This window comes from Mus pahari, chromosome 2 (assembly GCF_900095145.1).
Source record: "Mus pahari chromosome 2, PAHARI_EIJ_v1.1, whole genome shotgun sequence".
Lineage (NCBI taxonomy): Eukaryota > Metazoa > Chordata > Mammalia > Rodentia > Muridae > Mus > Mus pahari.
This window is the reverse complement of record NC_034591.1, coordinates 111536044-111559403: the sequence shown is the minus strand read 5'-3', so window position 1 is coordinate 111559403 and position 23360 is coordinate 111536044. Positions and strand designations below refer to the sequence as shown.

At 47.3% G+C, this 23360-nt stretch overlaps 1 protein-coding gene across 1 annotated transcript in view; it reads left to right on the top strand.

Moving 5' to 3' along the window:
• The window catches only part of Lrig1 (leucine rich repeats and immunoglobulin like domains 1), a 97832-nt gene that overhangs the window by 55837 nt on the left and 18635 nt on the right, over nt 1-23360 (top strand). The window contains exons 4-7 of the mRNA XM_021189833.2: nt 16622-16759; nt 18771-18914; nt 20191-20334; nt 21694-21837. Of these exons, the coding sequence (XP_021045492.1) occupies nt 16622-16759; nt 18771-18914; nt 20191-20334; nt 21694-21837 (570 nt within the window). The remainder of the gene's footprint in view (nt 1-16621; nt 16760-18770; nt 18915-20190; nt 20335-21693; nt 21838-23360) is intronic.

The window sequence follows — 23360 nt, the reverse complement described above, 5'->3', positions numbered from 1 at the left end:
AGAGAGAGAGAGAGAGAGAGAGAGAGAGAGAGAGAGAGAGAGAGAGAGAGAGAGAGAAGGCAGGGGGGTATAGCTGTCTACTCCTAAGAGCACATCCAGGGAGGGTGATCCTGCTGCTAAGCCTCTGCAGTGCCCTGGCCCCCTTTGTGGTAATGCCAGCAGAGTTGCCCATAATGCAGACCTGCCCTTGAAGACATGACTCTAGGGCAGATTCCGGAGTACTCTCCTCACTTCCTGGATGTATTTCAAACCCAAACAGCTGAGGCAAAGGTGCCAAATTGTGGTTTCTCTTCCCAGCTTCTTAACTGGGTGCTGAGTGAGTGTGGGGAGGCTGCAGCACTGGCACCCTGAGCCCTGTTCCCAGTGCCAGCAGCCTCTGCACAGCTGCTTGGGACAGAACCTGGAGGGATAAAAAGCTACTCTCCCTGGGAGAGCTGCCGGGGAGTCACTTCTGCACCACATGGCTCTGGGGTGAAGGTGAATAGGATCTCCTTGCTTCCTACTGTCTTCTGTAGCTTCAGGCTGGGGTGAAGTGGCTCTTGCTTTGTTGCTGTGCTCTGAGGCCATTGGTTTCCTTTACCTGAAATCAGGAGGCCTGGAATTAGATAGTCTGTCTGCCTGGAATTGATCTTACTTGCAGGAATTTCTGAATGATCTTTTGTAGACCTGTTGGAGTCTCTGAACTCTGTGTGTGTGTGTGTGTGTGTGTGTGACACACACACACATTCATTCTTGACTTTCTGGTGTATTAGTTCCTTTATTGGAATCTGGGGAGTATAGCTCTCTCATTCCACCAGGCCCACTGGTAGCTGTGACTGTCCTGGCATTTTGTTCTTGTTACACGTTTTACTTTAGGGTAATTGTTGATTGACAAGTGGCTGTGCGAAACAGAAATTCTCCGAATAGCTTTAGCTCCATTTCCTCAGTGGTGCAGTCTTGTAAAATTTCACAACCAGGACATTCTTGTCATATAGTCAAGTCCTAGAACATATCCATACCCACTAAAGGCCCTCCTGCATGGTCACACCCACTGCCTTCCTTTTAAAGTGTTCTGAAGATGGAAATGGGGCTGGACAGCACAGTCTGTTGGGATTGGTCCTTCTGCTGAGTGTCACTCCCTGGAGGTTGGTGGGGGTTGTGTGTTGATATTTTGCTCCTTTCTGCTACCAGGTTGTATTCCACAGTATGGATATATCATGCTTGGTCTAATCTTTCACCCACTGAAGGACACCTGTGGTCCTTCCAGGCTTTGATTGTTCTGAGAAAAACCTGCTGTGACCAGTCATCTTCAGCCTCATTTGCTACCTGTGGGCTATTTTTATATTTTGCTGTTTTTGATACAGCCCAGGCTGGCTCTTGCACCCAAGACCTAAGTGCCCAACTATCTGTGAATCTTTTTGCTGAAATGTCAGACTTCTTGCTTATTTTCAAACTAGTATTTTACTTTACTTTTAGTATTTGAGTTCTGCAAGGTCTTTACATATTCTAGATACTGGGCCTGTGTTGGATGTGTGGTTTGAATATGTTTTCCCCTAGTCTGATATTTGGAGGTAAAGTCCAGTACTATCTGGATTGTGCTTTTAGGGTCAGGTCTAAGAATTTGCCTAGTGCTAAGCTGAAAGATTTTCTCTTGTTTTTTTTTTTTCCCCCTCATATGTTTTGCAGACTTACCTTTGGCATTTAAGTGCACAATGGCATGCTTTAAAAGCATGCAGTTCCAAGAAAGAAAGAGCACATGCTTGCTCTGGTGGGCCTGCAGAGCAGCCTGGATGGGGGTCTGGTATTTGGGGGTGCAGAACAGTGGCATTGACTGTGGTGTTGCTCTGGTGCTGTGGCAGTTGTGTCATCTATGGGGTGGATAAGGAGGGCATCATTAAAGGGCCTGCTCATGGAGCCCATCCTTGATTCTTCAAGTGCACTTAGTTCATATGCTGAAAGGCTTGGGAAATTGTAAGAGAGAGCTAAATCTTATGATCAGTAGATCAAAAGTTTTCCAGATGAGGCAGGAAACAGGCCTGGTTTTATTTTTAAAGGCACAACATGGTATAACTCCCCAGAGGGAGAGGACTTTGTCTCAGAGGCTGCAGCCAAAATGCTGAAACAGCTTCCTCCTCTGCCTGGAACTGCAGGGCTGTTTCAAAGCTGGCTTAAGGATGGATCTAGGGGAATGTTTCAGTGGCAGGCAACCCGTTGGTGGCCCCTGAAGAAATTTCTAAGACATCCTGGCTCCCTCAGTTCCCTTTGTGTTCTCTTCTTGTGCTTCTTCTGCACATGGGACATCATAGCTAGGAGTCTGAGAGCACCCGGGCTTGCAGCCTAGTTAGCTGGGTAACTCCCAGCCAGGATGGAGCCTCTTGAGTTTGGATCTGGATGAACCTGGACTGGCATGGTTGGGAGCAGAGGGTGGTGGAAGGCTTCTCCTTGGACAACGTTTCTGTGTCGTCATGCTTTCAGCCTAGAAATGAGAGATACTTTCCATCTGTAGGCACGAGGAAGGTTGACGACCTTAGTCATGTTCAGTGTATGTAGAGGAGGTCTAATGCCCTAGAGCAGCAATGGGTTTATAACTTGTGTACTAAGGGCCTGGGAAGTTCTTTGCAGGTGTGTGGGCCACTAGGGGTACATATACAATGTTTCCTTGTTTCATTTGCTTCCTCTGCATCTGTAAAGACAGGTTGCCCAGCACTGGGGATGCTTCTCTCTGATGGGAGGTTCTGGGTGCTGTCCAGTGATGATCTCTTCCCCAAGGATCTGACCACTGCCCTCCCCCATCCTTAGGCTTGTCCACATCTCTGAGAGTGTGGGATTTACATTCTGGGTACAAAGTTATTTCCATCTGCAAAGTAGGAAGGCCAGTCTATCTATGGATAAGTTCCAGTGAGTTTAATCCAGGTTCCAACTACAATGGCTTTTTAAAGTGTCTACCCCCTGGAGTAGGCTCACATGCTGTTCTATAGGTTCTATAGGAGACTCCAGACTGCACTACCCGGAATTCTCATCTGTGCACAGTGCACACATAGCTAATTAGTGAAGGCTGTGCCCCATACATACTCTTTACCTAACAATTAGGTCTCGGGAGGTCCAGAGTGATGGCTCAGTGGTTAAGAGTCGTGGCTGCCCTTCCAGAGGACTAATACTCAATTCCCAGCACCTACATGACTCCAGGTCCAGGAGCTCTGGTGTCCTCTTCTGTCCTTTGTAGGCACTGCATACATGTGCACAGATTATATATTCAGAAAATCAAAACCAAACCAAACCACTTCTACACATAAAAATAAATAAAATCTAAGAAAATAATTTTAAAAAAGATTAGGTCCTACAGCTCAGCATCTAATGCACATTTAACTAGTTTTTATTTTTATTTTTATTTTATTTTTTTCGAGACAGGGTTTCTCTGTATAGCCCTGGCTGTCCTGGAACTCACTCTGTAGACCAGGCTGACCTCGAACTCAGAAACCTGCCTGCTTCTGCCTCCTGAGTGCTGGGATCAAAGGTGTGCGCCACCACACCCAGCTTATTTTTATTTTTTAAATAAGCTTCTTTACCAAATTGGAAAGCACAGGGTAATTGGGCAAAATAGTAAGAGTGAAGATTCGATCGCTGTCAGGCTCTGGTGAGAGCACTGTCCTACTGTCCTCTGTCTGGGACTTTCAGAGTGGTCACCACACACACTGACAACCCATGTATCCTGCCTCCGGCTTACCACATTGGAGAGACAACATTCTGGTATACTTGACACCCAAGGATGACACGAAGTATGGCCATATGAAGGAGTCTGCTCTGCCTGGGAATGTGGAATGAGGTCACCCTGTTGTTGAGGTCACCCTGTTGTTTCTCATTCTAGTTACATCTATTTTCTGGTCCTGGATGGTGAGGTCAGTAGGAAGAGGGACCACAAGAGTTGGTGACAGAGCCTGTTGGTCTTTGGACTCCTGGTGATCCCCTCACAACCCAGCATTTGTGGGGGTCTCTTTCATGAGAACCCTTGCTGGATAGAGCCCTTAGAGGAGAGAGACTACTCCTTGCGGCTGCTTGGTCAGAGTACCTGGAGTGTGTTGCTGGCCTTGTTTTGCTAACTGCCATCTCCTATCTTTTCTCCTTCTCCATCCCAGTAACAGGAAGAACAATCCACTTAGTGCACTGTTAGGGGCAAGGCACTGCAGTAACACGAGTGCTGCCTGGCTTTGTCTGACTTGGTTGTTCAGAGACAACTGCCTGGAGGCTGTGAGAACCTGTGCTCCTCATTGTTCTGTAGGAGTTTTCTCTCGTACACGAATGCACCATGACCTTGACCACCTAAGACACTGGCCTGGACTCCTTTACTCTAAGTCAGGAGAGGCCAGGCTGGTCTTGCCGCACCCTTGGCCCTTCGGTTGTGCCAGGGATGGAGGCTTGACACCCTGGTAGTCTGCTAAAGTCTAGTGGAGGGGGATGCAGAGGAACATGGGTTTGCTAGGGTGTGTGAGGTAGCAGATGTGCCTCACAGGTAGAGGTGGCTAGGGTCAGAAACAAGGAAAACAATCTTAGGGAAGAGAAAGCTGAGAGAGCGTCTGAGGGCCATACTGGTGGCCTTGACCAGGAATGCAAACATCTGTGGCTTTTCCTTGTACGATGTCTATATGTAGATGGAAATTCTGATGGTCTCATGGCTCTGATAGACACCATTTTGCCCTGCACAGATAATCAGGACAGATTCCCTTCCTGCAGGTATGGAAGGAAGCCCAAGCCTTTAGAGATCCCAGCCAGTGCTGGGGATCCCAGCGTGTGTCCCCAGATGTGGATTTTAGAACACACTGGTCAGTGACATCTGATTGGAACCCTTCTGAGGGAGTGGGAGAGCATTGTGCTGGTGACATTAGGATGACTCAGCCTGCTGTCATCCATCTCTCCAGTGAGTTTAATCCAGGTTCCAGCTACAGTGGCTTTTTAAAGTGAACTAGGCAAAGAGAAACAGCAGCTAGCCTTGATGTAGCAGTGTCTCACTCACCCTTGCTAACTTGGACTCATCCATGGATCTCAGGGTTTGGGGCTAAATGAACACTGGAAAGGTGTAAGTAACTCAGAAAGCCACTTCTCCCCACTGTGTTCTCTAAAATCGCCTATAGGTTCCTTACCTGGAAAGGAAAGTTAGCTCTCTGCTTTACTTTTAATTCCCCTGCTTTGTTAAAAAAATGTTAGCTTGATGGTTTTACTTGTATTTGCTTCTGTATAATTGTCAGGAGGTTGAGCTACAGTTGTTACTCACTTGTAACTCAACTTCTGTATTCTAAGCATTTTTGGGTGCGGAGGGCATAGCAGTGCAGAAGAGAAGCGTGTGCTTTGCATTCTGTTGCTGGGGCATCAGGACTACATGATACTTCAGGAGACTTTTTTTGAGGTGGGGGCAGACTTTGCAGCCCAGGCTAACTCTGGATTCATTAGGCTGGCTTCATGCTCAGTCTTCCCCTGCCTCATCTCATGAGTGCTAGGATTATTGTCACGGGCCATCCACACCTGGCTGAGATTGTATTTTTAATTAATACATTTTTTGAGCAGCTACAGGCTTATAGAATAGTTGTACAGAGCATTCCTCTAGCACCCTCTTCCACCCCGGTGGTTGCTTCCTTTGTCTTACCGTGGTTCATTATGTATACTCGATGAATCACAAATTGGTACATTATCTCCTGGTATTGCAGTTCTGTGGATCTGACTGTGCAGTGACTACCCCGAGACTCTGTTGTTGTGCCTCTCCATCCTGCCCTCTTCCCCATCCCTCTTGGCAACCACTGATACCTTACTGTTTTGGTGTTTTTATCTTCTCAGAATTTCTCAGAATGTTTTTCTTCAGAGTGTGTATTAGGAAGCTTTTTCATGTGGGCCCTTTTTACCCAGCAATGTACATGTTCCCAAGGACATTCTTTGTTAGTGGTTTATTTTGTGTATCTAGGATGCAACAATACTCTGACAGTTAGGACCATGTCCTCATGAACCAGTTCTCCCCTGGGCAGTCCAGTCCTGGACTTCTCTTTTCCTAAGCCTGTTCCTTTAATACAGTTCCTCATGTGGGGACCCTAACCATAAAATTATTTTTGTTGATACTTCATAACTGTAATTTTGCTACAGTCATTAATCACAATGTAAATACCTAATATTCAGCCTATCTGATATGCTAGTGAAAAGGTTGTTAGAATCCCAAAGAGGTGGAGACCCAAAGGTTGACAGCCACTGCTCTAGACTTAAATGATGCTGACTGCTCCTTGGTTGTGTCCCCCCCCCCCCATTTCTTCTTCGTACACCTTTTAGTTTCTAGCTCAGATCTCATAAACCGATGGTGGGGGAGCCAAGTGGGATCTGCAGCATCAGCTTCCCTGGGACCATGCGTTCACATGGGCGTGAGACACCAGGTTCTTTTTTTTTTCCCCCAGAGAGTTAATGGAAACTGTCTGCTGAGGACCCCAAGGGGGTCAGTGATCCTGAAGGAAGTGAGCCGGCTGGGAGAGTGGTTGACACAGCCCAGTCCTGCCTTAGGAGGGTTGACCCTGCCTGGCGGAGGCTGTTTATCCTGCCACTGGGCTGCTCTTGTTTTTTATCCAATCTCCACCTGAATAAACAGATTCAGAACGTCATCTGCAGCCAGGCTGAGAATCTGCCAAAATTCCCCAGGGAACGGGTGATTCACTAGCAGCAGGGGAAAGAGAGAGGCAGTGGGCAAGAGACCTGCTCACTCTGATTCCCACTTCCTGTCCGCCAGATCATTTGGGCTGGGCCGTCTTAAAAGATGCTAGTGTCTTCCAGCAGGTTGTCAGTTCACACAATGGGACAGATGGTTCTGGTTTTCTCTTTAGGAGGATGGTTATAAACCAGGCTAGAGGGGGCAACAATACCTCTGGTTGTCATGTTGAACTTTTCTTTAGGTTGGCCTTTGAAAGCTCTTCTGTGCTCACTTGGTTTAAAATGCTCCTGGGCCTTGTGTTCAGGCTGCATATGGGCACTAATCTTGGCATTATCCTTGCCAGCTTATACCTTACTCATGTTATCATCACTGCTCATTGTTAGGTCCTTATTTAACAGCTTAACAAGGTGATTAGATTGAACGTCTGTGGTTCTGAGCTATGTTCCTAATACTTAAGTTTTTTTTTTTTACACTTACTCTGAGATGGATGGAGAGATAGATACATAGATTTTTCAGGAGCCAGTCTTCAGTAGTCAGTTTCCACCATGTGGATCCCAGTGGTGAACTTAAGGTTGCTAGACTTGGCAGCAAGTGTCTTTATCCACTGAGCCATCTCAGTGGCCCTTGAAACATAATAGGTTTTACTGAGAAGTGGGGGACAGGAGCATGGTGTGACTTCCAGAAATGGTTAAATGAAACAGCATAAAATGGGTATTTGAACAAACTGTTTCTCAGGTTCATTTCAACCCTGGAGAATGTAGTCTACAAGAAAGCTACCAGTGTCTGCGTTAGGCTGAAGATGTGCATGCCTGATGACCGTGTGTAATGTCAGGACTGGCCCTCGCATGCCTACCAGATATGCACCAGCAGGCATTTGGAAGACTTTCTTGTGTTCATAGTTATGATTTTCACAATAGTTCCAGCTGGAAATACTCCCTCGTTGTTTTAAAAGTAGAATGGAGAAAACAAACAAACAAACAAACAAAACTAATAACCAAATTAGGTGTCAATAGAAATGCCATGCTGTAGTTGGGGTGGAGGCTCAAGCTTAGGAGCGTGAGAGTAGTGCCAGCCTGGGCTACAGACCTAGACTGTTACACACACACGCACATGTGCATGTGCACACACACACACACTTTCTCAGTAGAAAAGAGCAGTCGGAGTAGATCTTAAACTCTGAGGGAAAGTAGCAAGGAAGAGAAGAGTTTATGTGGAATTATTTTGTGTATGTAAAGCATACAGATAGACACAATTATTCATGGTTGGAAGAAATTATAGGGTTGGTTTGAGAAGAATAACAGCTATGAGAATGTCAGGAGGTGGTGGTTTTCTGTCCTGATCTGAGTGATGGTCATGTGGATTGTAAATGCTCTTTTTAGTAAGATACTGTGAGCTCTGCATGCATAACATATATAAAAGTCTCAGTGTGACTTCTATATTGCAAAAATGTTTATAAATGTATATAAATAAATATCATGTGGCCTGCTCAGGGGTTCCTTGGTTTTATTGTACTCGTCATCTGCATTGTGGTTTGCGGTGAGAATAAAGGTCATTCAATGATTGGATGTGAGGTCTAGTGAACTGGCCAGCTTTAGTCTGCTTCAGAGTAGTTGAGGCAGTTTTCGGGAGCCATACACACAGTATGGCTGTCTGTGTGCTCCACTCTTTCCATCACGAGGCATTTGAATGCAAACACCCCCCTAAGAAGTCTGAGGGCCTCTCAGTGCTGCACTGTTAAACTTCAGGGAGGGTCTCAGGTTGGCTCACATCATGCCAGTTACATGTATGATGTGTTAAGCTACACTGTAGTTTCCTGTGTCTGACCAGACTTAAGTGCCTGCTGAGGTTGAGCAGTGGACTGGCTGTGTGCTAAGTGGCAGAGTCTCTTAACCCCAGGGCAGAGCTGAGCTATGCAATGTGTTCTATGAAGCCAGAGTTGTCCTGCTGCTGGAGGGTCTGATCAACTGTCTCCAGGCAGGCTGTGGGAATGGTGGGCTGGAGGTGAGAGAGTTGAAAGTATGCTGGGCATGTTACATTTTTTTTTTCCCTGTTCAGGTCTAGATTGTGTAAAAAATTTATGTTTTCTTCAGAGGTTCAAGCAAAGAGTTGTAATTTGGATGTTTACTAACGTCAGTGATTTAAAATTATGGAGGATTTTGTATTTCTTGTTAAGAGTTCACAGCTGTCATAATGGCTTGAGAGAACTGAAGGTCACCAATGGTTGGATGTGAGGACTAGTGGGCCCACTCGGTCTGCTTCAGAAGAGTTGGGACAGTTTGAGAGAGACACACGGTCTGTGTCGCTCACCGTGTGCTCCTTGATAGCCGCATTGGCTGAACTCTTTCCAACGGCTCCAGGATGTAACCTGGGTCATCTTCAAAGAACATGCCAAAGCTGGGAACCTGGCTTTCGTTTACTTCTGAAGAGCTGGAAAAGATGGGCAGTAAAGAGTACAACTAGAGATGTCCAACATGGGCAAGGGAGAGAGGGAGACAGGGAGGGCCAATTGTCCTGCTAGCAGGAAGGTAGCAAGTAATAGCAGGTGCCCAGCCTGGGCCTGCCTCTTGTTTCTGATAGGAAAGTTTCAGAAGAACACAACCATGCTGACTTTGTATTGTCTGTGCTGCTTGGACACTGTGGTCGAAGCAGAATTTGAGTAGTTGTGACAAACATCACATGGCTTACAAAACTTAAGTTATTCACCACCTGGCCTCTTCCAGAGAAAGCTTGCTGGTACAGACAGTGAGTGGGTGCATAATTTCAGGAACCAGAAATTGCCACTCGACCTACCGTGTCCCTGTGTCTTTGATCCACTCACCTCTCCTCCTGGCTGTGATCTGACATAAGATCTTTTCCACTACTAAGGGGACTTGGTGAGCCAGGCTTCACAGGGTGGAGTGGAACAGGTGCTGGTGATAAGACGTCCTAAGTGCGCTTTTGCATGCCTCGGTCTGTTTCACTGCCTAATCTAACATCAGCTCTGAAAGTGTAGCCAAGTGGAGGGAGCTCATCGTGCTTACCCTCCTCCTTTGAAGACTGATAGTATTTTTGAAGCCTTTAGCAGGTGTTCCTGTAACAGACTTCTGCTGTATCGAGTTTTCCTTACCCCAGAGGGCAGCCTCAGGGGTAAACTAACACAAGAGAGAAGTGAGTACCACGTGATCAGGCTGACTGCAGAATCACTGGCTTTGTGAGTGTTCCTTTGATGAGGCCATTGCTGCCCCCAGAAATGTAGCCTTTTGCTGCTGCACTTGCCCAGTCTCCCCTCCAGTATGAGCGAGGCCTTTGGTTCCATCTGTCACGCTTGCCTAGGTTTGGTCCCACAGGCCCTGTACCCGTATGCTGTTCATGTAGAATCCTGGGAAGTTGGAACTGGTGGAAGTCAGTTTACATAGACCCATCAGAGTTGATCAAGAAATAGGTAGGGGCTGGAGAGATGGCAAACCAGTTAAGAGTACTTATTGCTTGGGGGCTGGACAGATGGCTCAGCAGTTAAGAACACTGACTGCTCTTCCAGAGGTCCTGAGTTCAATTCCTGGCAACCAACCACATGGTGGCTCACAACCATCTGCAATGGGATCTGATGCTCTTTTCTGGTGTGTCTGGAGACAGCAACAATGTACTTGCATACATAAAATAATTAAAAAAAAAAAAAAGAGTACTTGTTGCTTATCTAGAATGCCCAGGCTTTATTCTCAGCACTTAAAACTGCCCATAACTCTGGTTTCAAGGAATATGAAGCTCTGTTCTGAATTCTGTAGGCACAGGTGCTTATACGGTACCATGGCATACATGTAGACAAAACATACTCATACACATAAAATAAAATTTAAAAGAAAAAGATATAGCCAGCTAGTATGCAGATAGAGTCAAGCTTTTCTGTGTACTTGCTGGGAGAACCTTAGCGGGCCAGGCCAAGACTCAGGTTCTTCTGGGTTTGCCTCTCGCCTCCTCTTACATCTTAACTGTGACCTCAGTTAAGTAAATCCCAGCAGAGCTCTGAGTCTTCATTGCTTTGAACCATCGAAGTAGAAATGGTAGTCACATTTACCTGGCTAGATTGCTGTTTGGTTTCATTGTTTTGCCCAGGACTGGCTATGTGACATGCAGCAGTTGATCAGCTATGGTTAAGAACTTGGAGATGAGTCAGAGGTATGGAGATGAATGTGAAATGACTTGTTTGAATATTCATTAAGAATGGGGTGTTTTCTCATCTGGGCTGTATGGGACTCTGTCTTAAGCAAACAAGCAAGCAAACAAAAAGAATAGAAAGTGTTGTGGTATGCTGTCTTGAGTTGATGCAGCAGATGGGCTTTCATGTCCTCTGCTTTCAGGAGGGAGAAGAGATGGCTTCTCTGTGATCTCCATGCTTGTCCTTTTCTCTAGGCATAAGGGTGTAGAGCCAGGAGGCAGGGCCAGTGACCAAGAAGAAATGGTGCTGGGGGTGCTTAGCACTCATGGGTCAAAGATGTACGCTTGCTGTAGGAACAGGAAGTGGATCTGCCCCAGCTGGTTGGAGGTCAGTCTTGGATTTGCTTTGGAGTCGGGATCCCTGAGACAGCTTGGCTGTTCCAGCAGCTGGAAATGGTATTCTTGCCACTGAAGCAGGCCTGGTTCCTAAGTGAGGCTGAGAGCTGACTCAGTCCTTTGTTCCTGAGAGAAGAGCCAGGCTTGCCTATTTGCATTGAAATGTGCAATGGAACAGGAGGGAACCAGTCAGCCATTCATTGTTCTCACTTTTTATTTCAAAGCACTTCCTATGAACTAGATTCACAGATTGATTCTGAGGATACGATGTGACTAATAAAACAAGGACTCATTTTATTGAGCAACTGCTAGAACATGTTAGGTCATATCAGCCTGTGGGTTATAGTAACTTCATACTCCACTTTACAAATGGGACCCTTTAAGATTCACACCTGTGAGTGGCACCACTGGGTTGTGAACTTGAGTGACAGCAGTCACAGCACATCTCCAGTAGGGCTCAGACAGATCTTGTGCACTGATTGTCTTTCAAGGAGAGCGCAGAGAGACTCTGAGCTTGGCTGAGTGTTCAGGAAGACTTACTTGGGGCCCAGGGAGTAGTTGATGGCAAAGATGAAGTCCCAGAGAGAATGTGGTTGTGTTCTCAGCAGCTGAGCTGCCTTGGATGTGGCATAGGTGTTTGCATCTGGGCCGGGCTGTCAGAAGACCTGTGCCATAGCAGACTTCTTCCTGTTGATTCTGCCTGAAGTTCTTTGCTCGAACAATTTCTTTTGCAAGAATGTTGGTGAATCCCATTTGTGTGCTCACCCGTAGCTCTCTTGGTGACCTGGATTGCAGCTTGTACCCTTCTAGTGCTTGGAGGCACAGTCGGAAGCAGAGACACGTCTTTCTTTGTGGCAGCATGCCATGGTGGAAAAGAAGATGGTGAACTAGATAAATAAGCACCCGGGATAGCAGACAGCAGTTAAGAGTATAGGAGGGGCGGGGCAGGGCGGGGCGGGGGTGGGGCGCAGGGGGTACATGTGGGTGTGTGGCTTCAGAAAGGGTAGCCAGGAAAGCCTCACTAGCAGGGAGTAGGGGATGAGACACATGGCTCTGTGGAGTGTCCCAGGCAGTAGAAGCTGGAAGTACAAAGGCTTGTGGCTTGTCCAGCGAGGACAGATATGGGGCAGAGCGTCTGAAGTTGAAGAGCTTAGGCAGGTCTGTGACAGACGCTGTGCTCAGAGGCCTTGGGTGACAGGTGGGCTACCGTCAGTTATTTTCAGGAGAGGGTGTCAGGAACCAGGACTCATTTCCTTTTGATTTTTAAATCGTGTTTTATCTTTAACTGAAGATAAAATAGACTTAAAAATGAAGCAGGAAGCTCAGTAGGTTTTTTGGTTTTTTTGTTGTTGTGCAGTCTTCCTTGAGGGGCTTCCTGTCCTGCAGTACTAAAACTCCATGTCCACTACCAAGCAATCTCTATTGGCCTTTTTTTTTTTTTTTTTTTTTTTTAAAGCCCCTGATTTTGCAGCCACTTTTGTATTTTACTTTTTGGTGCTTGCCCACCCTCCTTCCCTTCCTTTTGAAACAGGGTCTCATCATATAGCTTAGGGTACCTAGAACTCTCTAGAACTTGCTGTGTGCTTGAGGTTGCCTTCAAACTTGCAGTCTTCGGGGCTAGGGTTAGGGTTAAATTCTAACACCCATGTAATGCTTGGCATTCTGAAATACCCATAGCTCCAGTGCTGAGAGATCTAATAATACTCTCTTCAAGCCTTCACATATGCACACATTTGCATTACACACACACACACACACACACACACACACACACACACACAGTAAATCTTTTTAAAAATGTATAATTGTTAGTGTTAAGAATGCCATTTTGTATATGTTGTATAAAATGGTAGAAGTATGGTTAGGGCCATGCACAAACTGTTGGAAATTCTATCCTAATTTAAAAGAGAATTCTTTGAACAATATATGTGTGTGTGTGTGTGTGTGTGTGTGTGTGTATGTGAAACTGAAGTCATCAACTGAAACAGCCATTTTTAAAATGTAACATTTGAGTATATTGCAGAGATAAACTAGCATGATACATGTTCAGTACTGACCAGAAAGTTTAGAAGTCTTTGCTTTTTAGAGTTAAACAATTACCTTTCTATAAGAACAGAAAGCTTACACAATGGTAGGTATATGGGTGTATAAAATAGGTATACAAAATAAACCTACTGACAATAGGCCATCAATTACTTTGAAACATTTCTTTGGTGTATATATAAATCGTACAGTAAAAGCACTGGAGTTTGTAACTGACAGTTGTTTTAAATGTGAGCTGAGATGTCTTTCTGTAGCGTGCGGACACACATAGCACAGCCATTGGTCTTCAGACCCTGGCCTGTGGTGAGGCCACGTGATCCACCATGGGTATGTGCGATTGGGAGCACTTGTGACACATTCAATTTTGAATTAATATTTTGTCATTGTACATTCAGAAACCTACTACTGAGTTTTTGCCTCCTCCATACATTCATTCAGTTATGTGATCACACATGAGGTGGCACACACAGTTTAGGCAGCTGTACTTTTTCTGTAATTTTCTTTAATCATCTGCCACTAGACATTTGGGTTGTTTCACCTTTTGAATATTCTGAATAATACTTCTATGAACACATGAAGGTGTCCCCTTGAGACCTGCCATCTGTTTTGGGGGTGTTGAGCGGTGACGATTCTGTGCTATGATTTAGGTAAGTCTTCAGTCATACTGTTTCCTACAGATCCTTCACTCCCCACTGCTTGCTGCAGTCCAGTTTCTCCACGTTCTCTTGTGTGCCTTTGATAGCAGCTACCATAACTTTGATTTAAGTTTCCCTTAGGAACACTGATGCCTACTGGACATTTGTGTATCTTCTTTGGGAAATGTCTACTTAAGTCCTCTGCTGATTACGAACATTTTTCTGTTCTTTATATATGTGTCTGTTTATGTGACTGTACTCAATGTCTGAAGGTGGCTGTAGATGGTTTCTCCCTTGAGCTGCTGTTACAGGCTCTTGTGAGCACCCTGACATTCATGATGGAAACTGAGTTATCTCTCCAGCCCCCTTTGCTGATATTTTAATGGATGTTTTGTTGTTGAATTGCAGTGGTTCTCTATCAATACCTAAACCCAGAATGCTTAAGTTCCATATGTAAATTAATGCAGTATTTGTATGTCCCTGTGTACAGTACTCAAAGTCTCTGGATTACATTTAATACCCAGTACAGTTCAAATACTTTGTAAATAATTGTCTTACGATATTGCTTTGGGAATGATGACATGAATTTGCATGTGTGCAGTACAGGCGAGATCACTTTTTCCTCCTGAGTATCTTGTGAATGCATTTGTTTAAATCGGCAGGTGTGGGACCCACAGGATCTAAGTTGACTTGCTTCACCCTTATTCAGATGCTTGATTTGCAGGTGTCTTCCCCTGCCCCACATGTGACCCCATTGGCTCCTTCAGCTGCTGGCTTGGGAACTGACTACAGGTGGCATTGCTCACGTGGCTGTCTTTGCTGACCAGTAGATGTTTCTCTTGCTGCGGTGCCTGACTCCTAAGGCCCTTTTCTACTTTTCTTGTCCCCTTTTCTGGTGGCTACCCCTTTCACTTGGCTCACTGAGGGCCTCCTGGTTTGGTTCAGGCCAGCTCTTAAGTCTGACCCAGCTCCTGATCTCCCCACCTGGCTCTTCCTGCCTCAGTCCTCCTCTTCAGGCCTTTCCTGTTTTTCCCGTAGCAGAGCTCATGCCTCACTCCCACAGTCTCTTCATCTCCATGGCTGCTGCTCTGCTCAGTGGGGAACTTTTCCCACTGTGTAAAAATGTCTTGTCTCCTTAACTGTGGCATCTAACAGAATGGGGGCCTAGAATGCGATTCAGGGGATAAATATACTGCCAAGAAAGAAGAAAAAGTGTAAGACAGAAGACAAAGACAGAGGGAGGTGCGGGGAAAGAAGAGAGGCAAGACTGTCACACGGCTTGCTTGTGTCAGGCTTCTGAGTGCCAGACTCTTTTGTGGAGCCTGTCTTCTCTGTCCAGGTCCTCTGTTCCTGGCTCCCTGGTACTATATTCAGAGTTCCCGGATGAGGCCCAGTTCTGTGGCCTTTATTTCTTGTTCTTTTTCTTCCCATACTTTACATAATAAAGCTTCTATTTTTTCTTTTGGAGTCAGAAAACTGAAGAGACCGCCTTTATTAAAGACATTAATAAAGAAGTCAGGAAGTAGCTTGGGGAGGAGCCTAGAGAGGTAAAGGGACAGGATCTCTCCTCTTGGGGAAGTCTGTCTCTCCCTCAGCACAGTTGTGCAAATGCATTTTGAGTTTCAGGGCCTGGGAGACTTGTGAAGAGAACAAAGGGGCCTGGGAGTCCAGAGCTTCTGGGAAAGAGGTCCTTGTTTATGCCTGTTGGAACTGATTTGGTCAAGTGTTTGTTTAAAGGGGATGCCACTTGGTAAGCAACACCAAGCTTTTTGGGTTTTTGTTCCAGGAGGCTTCTGATTGGCTGGAGAGCTGCCCCTGTTTACTCATAGCTGGCAGAGTGTGTGCCTGGGACCAGCAGTCTCAGCACTTCCACCCAGCAAACTTTTCACTGTGGCCCATGTAGGCAGTGTCACACCCACACCAGTGGCCCGCCCCTGCCCGCACCCCTTGTCTGTTGCCTTTCTCCTGATGAGTTGCTAATGCTGGCTAGTTAGGTTTGGGGTTTTGCACAAAGAGGATTAAAAGTGTGAATAAATCTTGTCAAGGAAGTTAAGCACTGCAGTACTCCCCAGAATTTCCAGTGTGGTTTCAGGTAAGCAGGCTGTGGTCTCCCCTTTCAGATCTTTCAGATGAGAAAACCAAGGCCCAGAATCACCACGGGCGGAGATTCAGGGGTTTGGTCCCAGCTGGACCCAGCAATGAGCTCCCGCCTCCTTTCAGAGTCGGTTTAGTCATTGTCATGGTGTACTTTACCGTTCCATTTGTCTTCATGCCTGGCATACAGTACATGTCAGTAGACTGTAACCTGTGACATATTTGGTTGGGTTGAACTGAGCTCTGGGCTCTGGTGCCTGCTGTCTATAGTCACAATGCTAGATTGGGTTCCAGAGATGAGCATGGGGTTGGACTGGGGCAGCATGGTGTACTTGCAAGTCCTCTGTGCACTGAGCATGCTATCATCCTGTGTTGTTCTTTTGGGTGGAACAGCTGAGGCACAGTACTTGGGCAAAGAACTTACTCTGCACAGAAGGCCTGTATATAACATGGGAGCATCACATGGTAATGCACTAGAAAGAGGACTAGGTCACATGCTGAATGCCACTCAGTTGTAGTTTTAGGTAAATGTAGAATTGTAGAAACAGCGGGGGAAGACAAGACCTGGCCTCCTGCTTAGTTTCAGGGAGCACAAAGTCCAGCGTGTGCACGTATTGTGTGCGATTGTTGGGGATAATCAGCTGCTGTCTTTCCCCCTGCTCTGTTTCAGGCAACAAAACAAGATCCTTAGTGTGGATGGGAGCCAGCTGAAGTCGTACCTGTCCTTGGAAGTGCTGGATCTGAGTTCCAACAACATCACGGAAATTCAGAGCTCCTGTTTCCCGAACAGCCTGCGTGTAAGGGAACTGTAAGTGTCTCTGCCATCCATGTACCTCAGCTTCCAGGTCTTGTAGTGGCCGCCCTGGTGTCCAGTCCTGGACACAGGATGGGTGCTTGCCTCGCTCTGGCTCTGGCCTGGTTAAGTCCATGAGGTTGTACAGACCTTTGTTTGGCAGACCAAGGGCAGGGTCTACTCTTGATCCCTTGGACACCTGTTGTAGACCATTTCCAGCTCCTTTATAGTACTCTTGGTGTTCCAGGCAGAAGGCAGCACCGAGGTAGGAAGAGGTTAATTGGCTATCCAAGGAGCCTCCCTCTCCGTGCAGAGCCCAAGAGTCAGGCCTAGGCTCTCTGCTCACAAAGTCTAGTTTTGCTCTCATGCTCTGGGCTCTCTCCCTGAGAAACTTGTGGGGAAGAGTTGGGTGAAGAGTGGATACACATGAGAGGGAGATAGGTTTAAAGAGCTTGTATTTCTAGCATCAGAGACCACTCATAAGCTGTGGTGTGTGGTGGCTGGCTCCTTTGCAGAGGGCAGCTTTGTAGTTGTTTAGATGGCCTTTCTTTTTTCTTTTCTTTTTTTTTTTTTAAAATAAAAGATAAATAAAAACCCATCTCAGTACCTGCCTCCCACAGTGTATGGTAGACAGGAATGAGGAAGCTAAACTATGTAATCCACTCGCTGCAGGTAGGAAAATGCTGCTTTGGGTAGGAATCTGAGGACTGAAGCTAAAGCAACAGTTTCTAGTTGTGAGTACATTTCATCCCATCTCTTTGCTGTTTCTGGGTTGTTCTGTAGCTCATCTGCAAGGCTGCTGTAGGTCTCACTGTGACTCATCTTCTCAGGGTGGGTGATACTCGGTACATCTTTTCCAAGTCATTCTAAGACTCCAGGGACAGAAATGATGCTTTCTGAGGGTTCATCAAGGTACAAGAATTGGGAACAAGAGGCTTTGGCCTGGGAGGGGCTTTCTAAAGGCCCAGCTACTACCTGGTGCTTCTTGTGTCGAGGGCCACCAGCCACAACGCTGGATTGTATGTCCTCTCTCTGCAGATACAGAGGGTACTTTCTCCTTGGCAGCCGTTGACTGCTGTGTCTCCACCACACTGATGGCTCTTTAATTGGAGTGTTAAGAACAAACAGTCCAGCCCGGTTTGCAGAGTCCTCATGTGCCCTGCTCTCGGCTGCTGCCTGATGGCGGGAATAGAAGTGCCTCATTCCCTCTTGGCACACAACCCACTGTGGTTGAAGATTCTCTCTAGTCTGTCTCATTTGCACTTAAGCTTTTGTCTGCGGAAGGCAGGAAGAGGTGTGGGATGGTGTCTTGCCAGGAGACTGTATTTCACCTTCCATGTCTTGTCTTTTTTACAACCTGAGAGACCATCTGTGCTGTACGCTGCCATGTAACTTTGAGAAAGAGTCCCTTCCTGTGTGGTCACAGGAGGCTCCCCTGGCATGCATAATGTGCAGCCCCGTGAAGATGTATCTCTTGTTTTCTAAAGGACTCACAGAGGTCTCTAAGTGCTTCTTGAAGTTGTTAGAATTATTTAAACGAATGGTTTGTGCATCTTCGTAAGTCATACAGTTAGCCCTCTTCAGGATTAAATAAAGGATGTTTCTTTAAAGTATAAAACCCATTGACCTTGCCTCCTAGTTGACTTTTTTGCTATTAGGGCTTTCCTGGCCAGCCTGAACTAGTGGGCGGTGAGGCAGGAATCTGCAGGCTCTCCTGAGGCAGGCATTGTGCTGTGCAGCTGGTATGGGTAAAGGTTAGTCATGCCCATCGGCAGGAGCACTGCTGCAGTAAGGCCTGTGCCAGTGTCTTCCCTTCATGGGACATTCCTGCTACCAGCACTCCCAGGTTCCCTGTCTTCAAGTCAGGGCAGGCTAGGGAGCCTTGCGATGATGAACAGCTCAGTGGAGATCTGCCCCTCTGGGCCTGCCTTAGCACTTTTCCTAGCAGACCCAGCTGGATCTGGAGCCACAAGGAGTGAGGAAGGCCTCCCACTGCCACTACATTTTCTCTCCTGAATCATTCCAGCAACTTGGCGAGCAACCGCATCAGTATCCTGGAGTCTGGAGCATTTGATGGTCTGTCACGGTCGCTGCTGACTCTCCGTCTGAGCAAAAACAGAATCACCCAGCTTCCTGTGAAAGCGTTCAAGCTACCCAGGCTGACACAACTGTGAGTACAGAAACCTGCACTTTAATTAAGGTTAGCCAAACTTTATGGGGCCAGAGTTCCCCAAGGACCCTGTACCAATCGCCACCCCTTCCTCACCCCCCTGGTAAAGCTCTGCATAAACTATCATTTATGACCCTACCGCAACACCTAATAAAAGCAAATTAGGAGCTGGGTCTGGTGCTGGCAGGCTGCCTCAGATGGCCAAGGAAAAGACCCTCGTGCCGGGATGCTTGTCCTCCCGGATGCTGTGCTTCTGAAATGCAGCCCCTGCCCTTCCCTCCCTCCCTCCCTCTGCCCCCTCCCCTTCCCCACCCCCATCCTTCTGCCTTAGCCTCCCAAGTGCTTCGATCACAGGCATGCACCACTACCACCCTCACTGCGGTTGTGTTCTCATCTCGGGTTTTAGCAATGTTTAAGGCACTGAGGCCTTCTTCAACTCTTTGTTTCCCTGTGTCTTCGTTAGAGCAGAAGAGTATATTTCAGGGAAATAAGCAGAAATTCCCAACTTGGTTCCATCAGGATGAAGCAGTTGCAGATCAGGCTGGCACAGCGCAGAGTGTGCCCTGTCCTTATTTCTCCTGGGTGCAGGAGCTTGGCTCTGCATTTTACAGTCTAAGAAGCTGAAGAGGCTGTGTGTGAAGCAGGGTCATGAGACATTGCAGAAATATTTGGGGGGAAACCAAGGACTGTCTAATTAGTACAGTGTCTTCCCACCTTCCCCAGAGTTGCTAATGGGATCCAGCCGACCCAGATTCCAGATAGCTATTGGTCAGCTAAGGTTGTTCTGCTAGGACCACGTGCCAAGTGTATATCTGCCCCACCCCCCACTTCTCCACAAGCTGGTATTTCTTCCCATTGTACAGAGCTCTGTCAGATGCCCCGAGTGGAAGTTTTGCTGATATTTGGTACCCAGTGGTTAGCATTTCCTTGGGTTGAAGCATCTGGTATGGATTTCTGTTGCTGAGCTCAGAGACGCCTCAACTAAGGAATGAATGTACCTCTGAGTCATGCCCAGGGCTGCTCTAGACTCCCGAATGGTGGCCGTTCTGAGGGAAGAACTGTGGGGTGCTTGTGTTCCCACAGTACTGGGGCAGTACGGAGCTAGCTATGCAGCATTCACTATACTCCTCCTAGGGTGTCACCCTTGCTGTTGACAGTGCCAGTGTGCCAGCTGAGGTGTCCCCTCCTCCATGGTTTCGGTTTCACCACTGACTCGGACTGGTCCAGGCTAGATGTGCACAAGGGATGCTCTGACCCAATGGCTTCATCTCCATAGGGACCTGAATCGGAATCGGATTCGGCTGATTGAGGGCCTCACGTTCCAGGGGCTCGATAGCTTAGAGGTGCTGAAGCTCCAAAGAAACAACATCAGCAAGCTGACGGACGGTGCCTTCTGGGGGCTGTCTAAGATGCATGTGCTGTGAGTGGGCCTCCCTTCTGGGCTCCGGGGAGACACGGGCATGGGGATGGTATGGGCATGGGGATGGTGGCCACTTGGACGCTGCTGCCGTTTTCTGCAAAATGAACCAAAACCTAGGTTGTTTTCCTTGCAAGGTAGCAGGAGGCTTTAATGGACACATGGTCAGCGAAGGAAGTGGGGAGAGATGGATTGCACCAGTCTTCTGGGCCTGCTCTCCACCCCCACTTCCTCCACACACCTAAGACTGCAGAGTGATTCCCTCCCCACATCCTCTCCACTCCCACATCTTATCGGAAGTCCCGTCTTTCCTCACGCTGGGCCGATAGTCTTTCTTGATGTGCAGGTGGGCCAAAATGCATAGTTCATCTTGGGAGATTTATTCCTGCCTTGTGAGCTAATCAAGACACGGAGTGCAGATGTGCAGCTTTTATCAAGGGAGTTTCCAGCCAGATGTGTGCAGCAGCAGAGCTGCCTGCTGCCAGAATAATGAAAAAGAACACGAGAGGGGCAATTACTGATCTTCTGATTTTAAACCTCTACAATTGTTTAAATCGAAAGTAACGAATCTGCAGAGTCAGGAAGTAAGGAGAAGGTGGTGTTGGGCCACCCCACCCCCTTGCCTCCAGTTAGTTTTCCAAGAGGCGGTCATTTCCAGCCATCCGTATCTTTGGTTTTCTGGTTTTCAGGCGGACACACTGTACCGCTCGCTGCCTTTGCCTGTGTCCATCAGCGGCTCAGCTGCTCACCTCCCTTACTCCCAGTTTGTTTCCATGCAAATGACATTACAATCTGTTTGTGTGCTGTTATTTTTGTAACTGAAATCAAAGTCGGAAGCCTAGGCTCACAGCCACCAGTGTGTCCCCCAGCCTCATCAGTAGAAGCATCTTCCAGTGACTCCCCCTCCCCACGCATGCCCACTTTGTATGGCCAGCACAGGAGGAGCCTGCTGCTTGGCTTCTTGCTGTTCACACTTCTCACTTCTGATTAGCTGAATATCGGTTTCCTGTGTTCATTTAGGAATCTCAAGTCCAGGTCAGAGTTCTCAGAACAAAACTTGTTATCTGCCACTTGGTTTTTATGTTGCGTACACAGTACAAATGAGGGGTTGGTATGTTCCTCAGGATTTTAAACATACACTAAGTACTCATGCTTTGAACAGTAGGAGAAAGTCAGATGGACAAAAGCAAGTTCTGCTTGCTTAAACTTCCTCCCTAATACTGAATGTGGAACACGATGTACCTCCTTCTGTCTGTTCTGCTCCCTTCTCTGCACTGACTACCACATGTGGCACAGACTGGCCTCCTGGATGCTGTCTGTGGAATGGCAGTCTCATTCATCCTCTGCATGTCGTCTCTGTAGGCACCTGGAATACAACAGTCTGGTGGAAGTCAACAGCGGCTCCCTCTATGGCCTCACAGCCCTGCACCAGCTGCACCTCAGCAACAACTCCATCTCCCGAATTCAGCGTGATGGCTGGAGCTTCTGTCAGAAGCTGCATGAGTTGTAAGTCCGGGGCAGTGGTCAGTGAAGTACCCCGAGAAGCCTCTAGAGCCCAACTCACCCACGAGGTCCAGATAAGGCAGAAAGGCTGGCAGTGTGTTCAGGGAGGAAGGCCCACGTGGACTCGCTGCCCGCCAGGTCTTAGACTTGGAGCTGGAAATAGAGGAGAGGATGTGCAGGGAACAGAAGCCTGATGTTGTCATCATAACACTTATGAGTGGCAGTAGTTCACACGCATCTCTTGACTGAAAAAGTCACATTTGAGTAGAACTTTGAAGCCATGCTGATGGTGGAAGGATTGGTCTGGCCTTGGAAACTCTTGCAATAGACAGTTCCTCAGGACACTGATCCCTTCCTGCCTGTTTGCATCCCACTGCCTGATGGCAGAAGTGGAGATGCAGGGTCCTTTAGACAGGGCTCCCAGGTTGTGCCCATGCTTCTGAGAATGTAGTGACAGACTTCCATGATGGGGATGGTGTGGCCCGGATGACCTGGCCATGCCCTCACAGCAGACAGACACACTAACACTGCCAGAGCCACGAACATCTTTTGCCCCTGTGTCCCGGCCCCTCATCTGGGAGTTCTTTTAGTTTAATGGATGCTGTGTAGTTCAGTAGGTTTACTTTTGAGAGGTTCAGGGTTTCTCTTTTTATATTCTTTGGCTAGGCTTGGGTATAGGAAAAGATTGACCCGCCAAAGCATACGCATGGTGGAAATGTCGCACCTTACTCGGCCTCTCTTGTGTTTGTTTGCCTCAGCAGGCACAGTTAGACTCTGGAGCCCGATGCTGACTCCTGCAGCCTGCTGTCCTCTGCTCTGCTCCGCTCTGGTCCCACCCTCAGGGTGTCTGTCATTACCCAGGGTTCATACTTTAGCCAGTCTCTGTTTTGTGAAAGGCTGCAGTCCTGTCCCTTGCTTTGCATTCATTTCTCATCCGTTCTGTCTTAGTGTGCGTTCTCTGAGTTCAGCTTCTTGTCACCTAGAGTTGCTCCTGCTGACCACTGCCCGTGGCTTTGACCGAGGCTTTTGTTGGGGGCTCGGACTTGTGGGAAGAGAGAGGTGAAGAGAGACTTGAAGGTGTTCAGTCTAGTTCCCAAGTAAGGACAGTCCTCTGGAACACACCAGAATGGTGTGAGCCCCTTGAGTGAGGGCTGCATGGAAAGGGAAACCCCCAGGCAGACCCCTGAGTTCCTTCCTCCCCTTTCTGCATGGCGGGCAGCAGGACGCTGTCTCCTGTGCCATTTAGAGGGAAATAAGGTTCACTTGAGTGTACTGGACTAGGCCTAGCCATCTGCTCCGTATTAGAAAACCTCAGAGCCAGATAGAGGGTCGTTCTGCGGCGTGATCGTACCCTGCCTTTTAGTTAAATTCTTTAATTGCACGTGAGGATGTAACTTTGGTCTCCTGCTAGGTCTTTGCGACTGATAGACACTGTGAGATATTTCTCTTAATGGGGACAGAATATGTTCAGTATCATCTTTAAAACTGCATTAATCTTCAACCAATTCATTTTTCTTCCTTTTGTA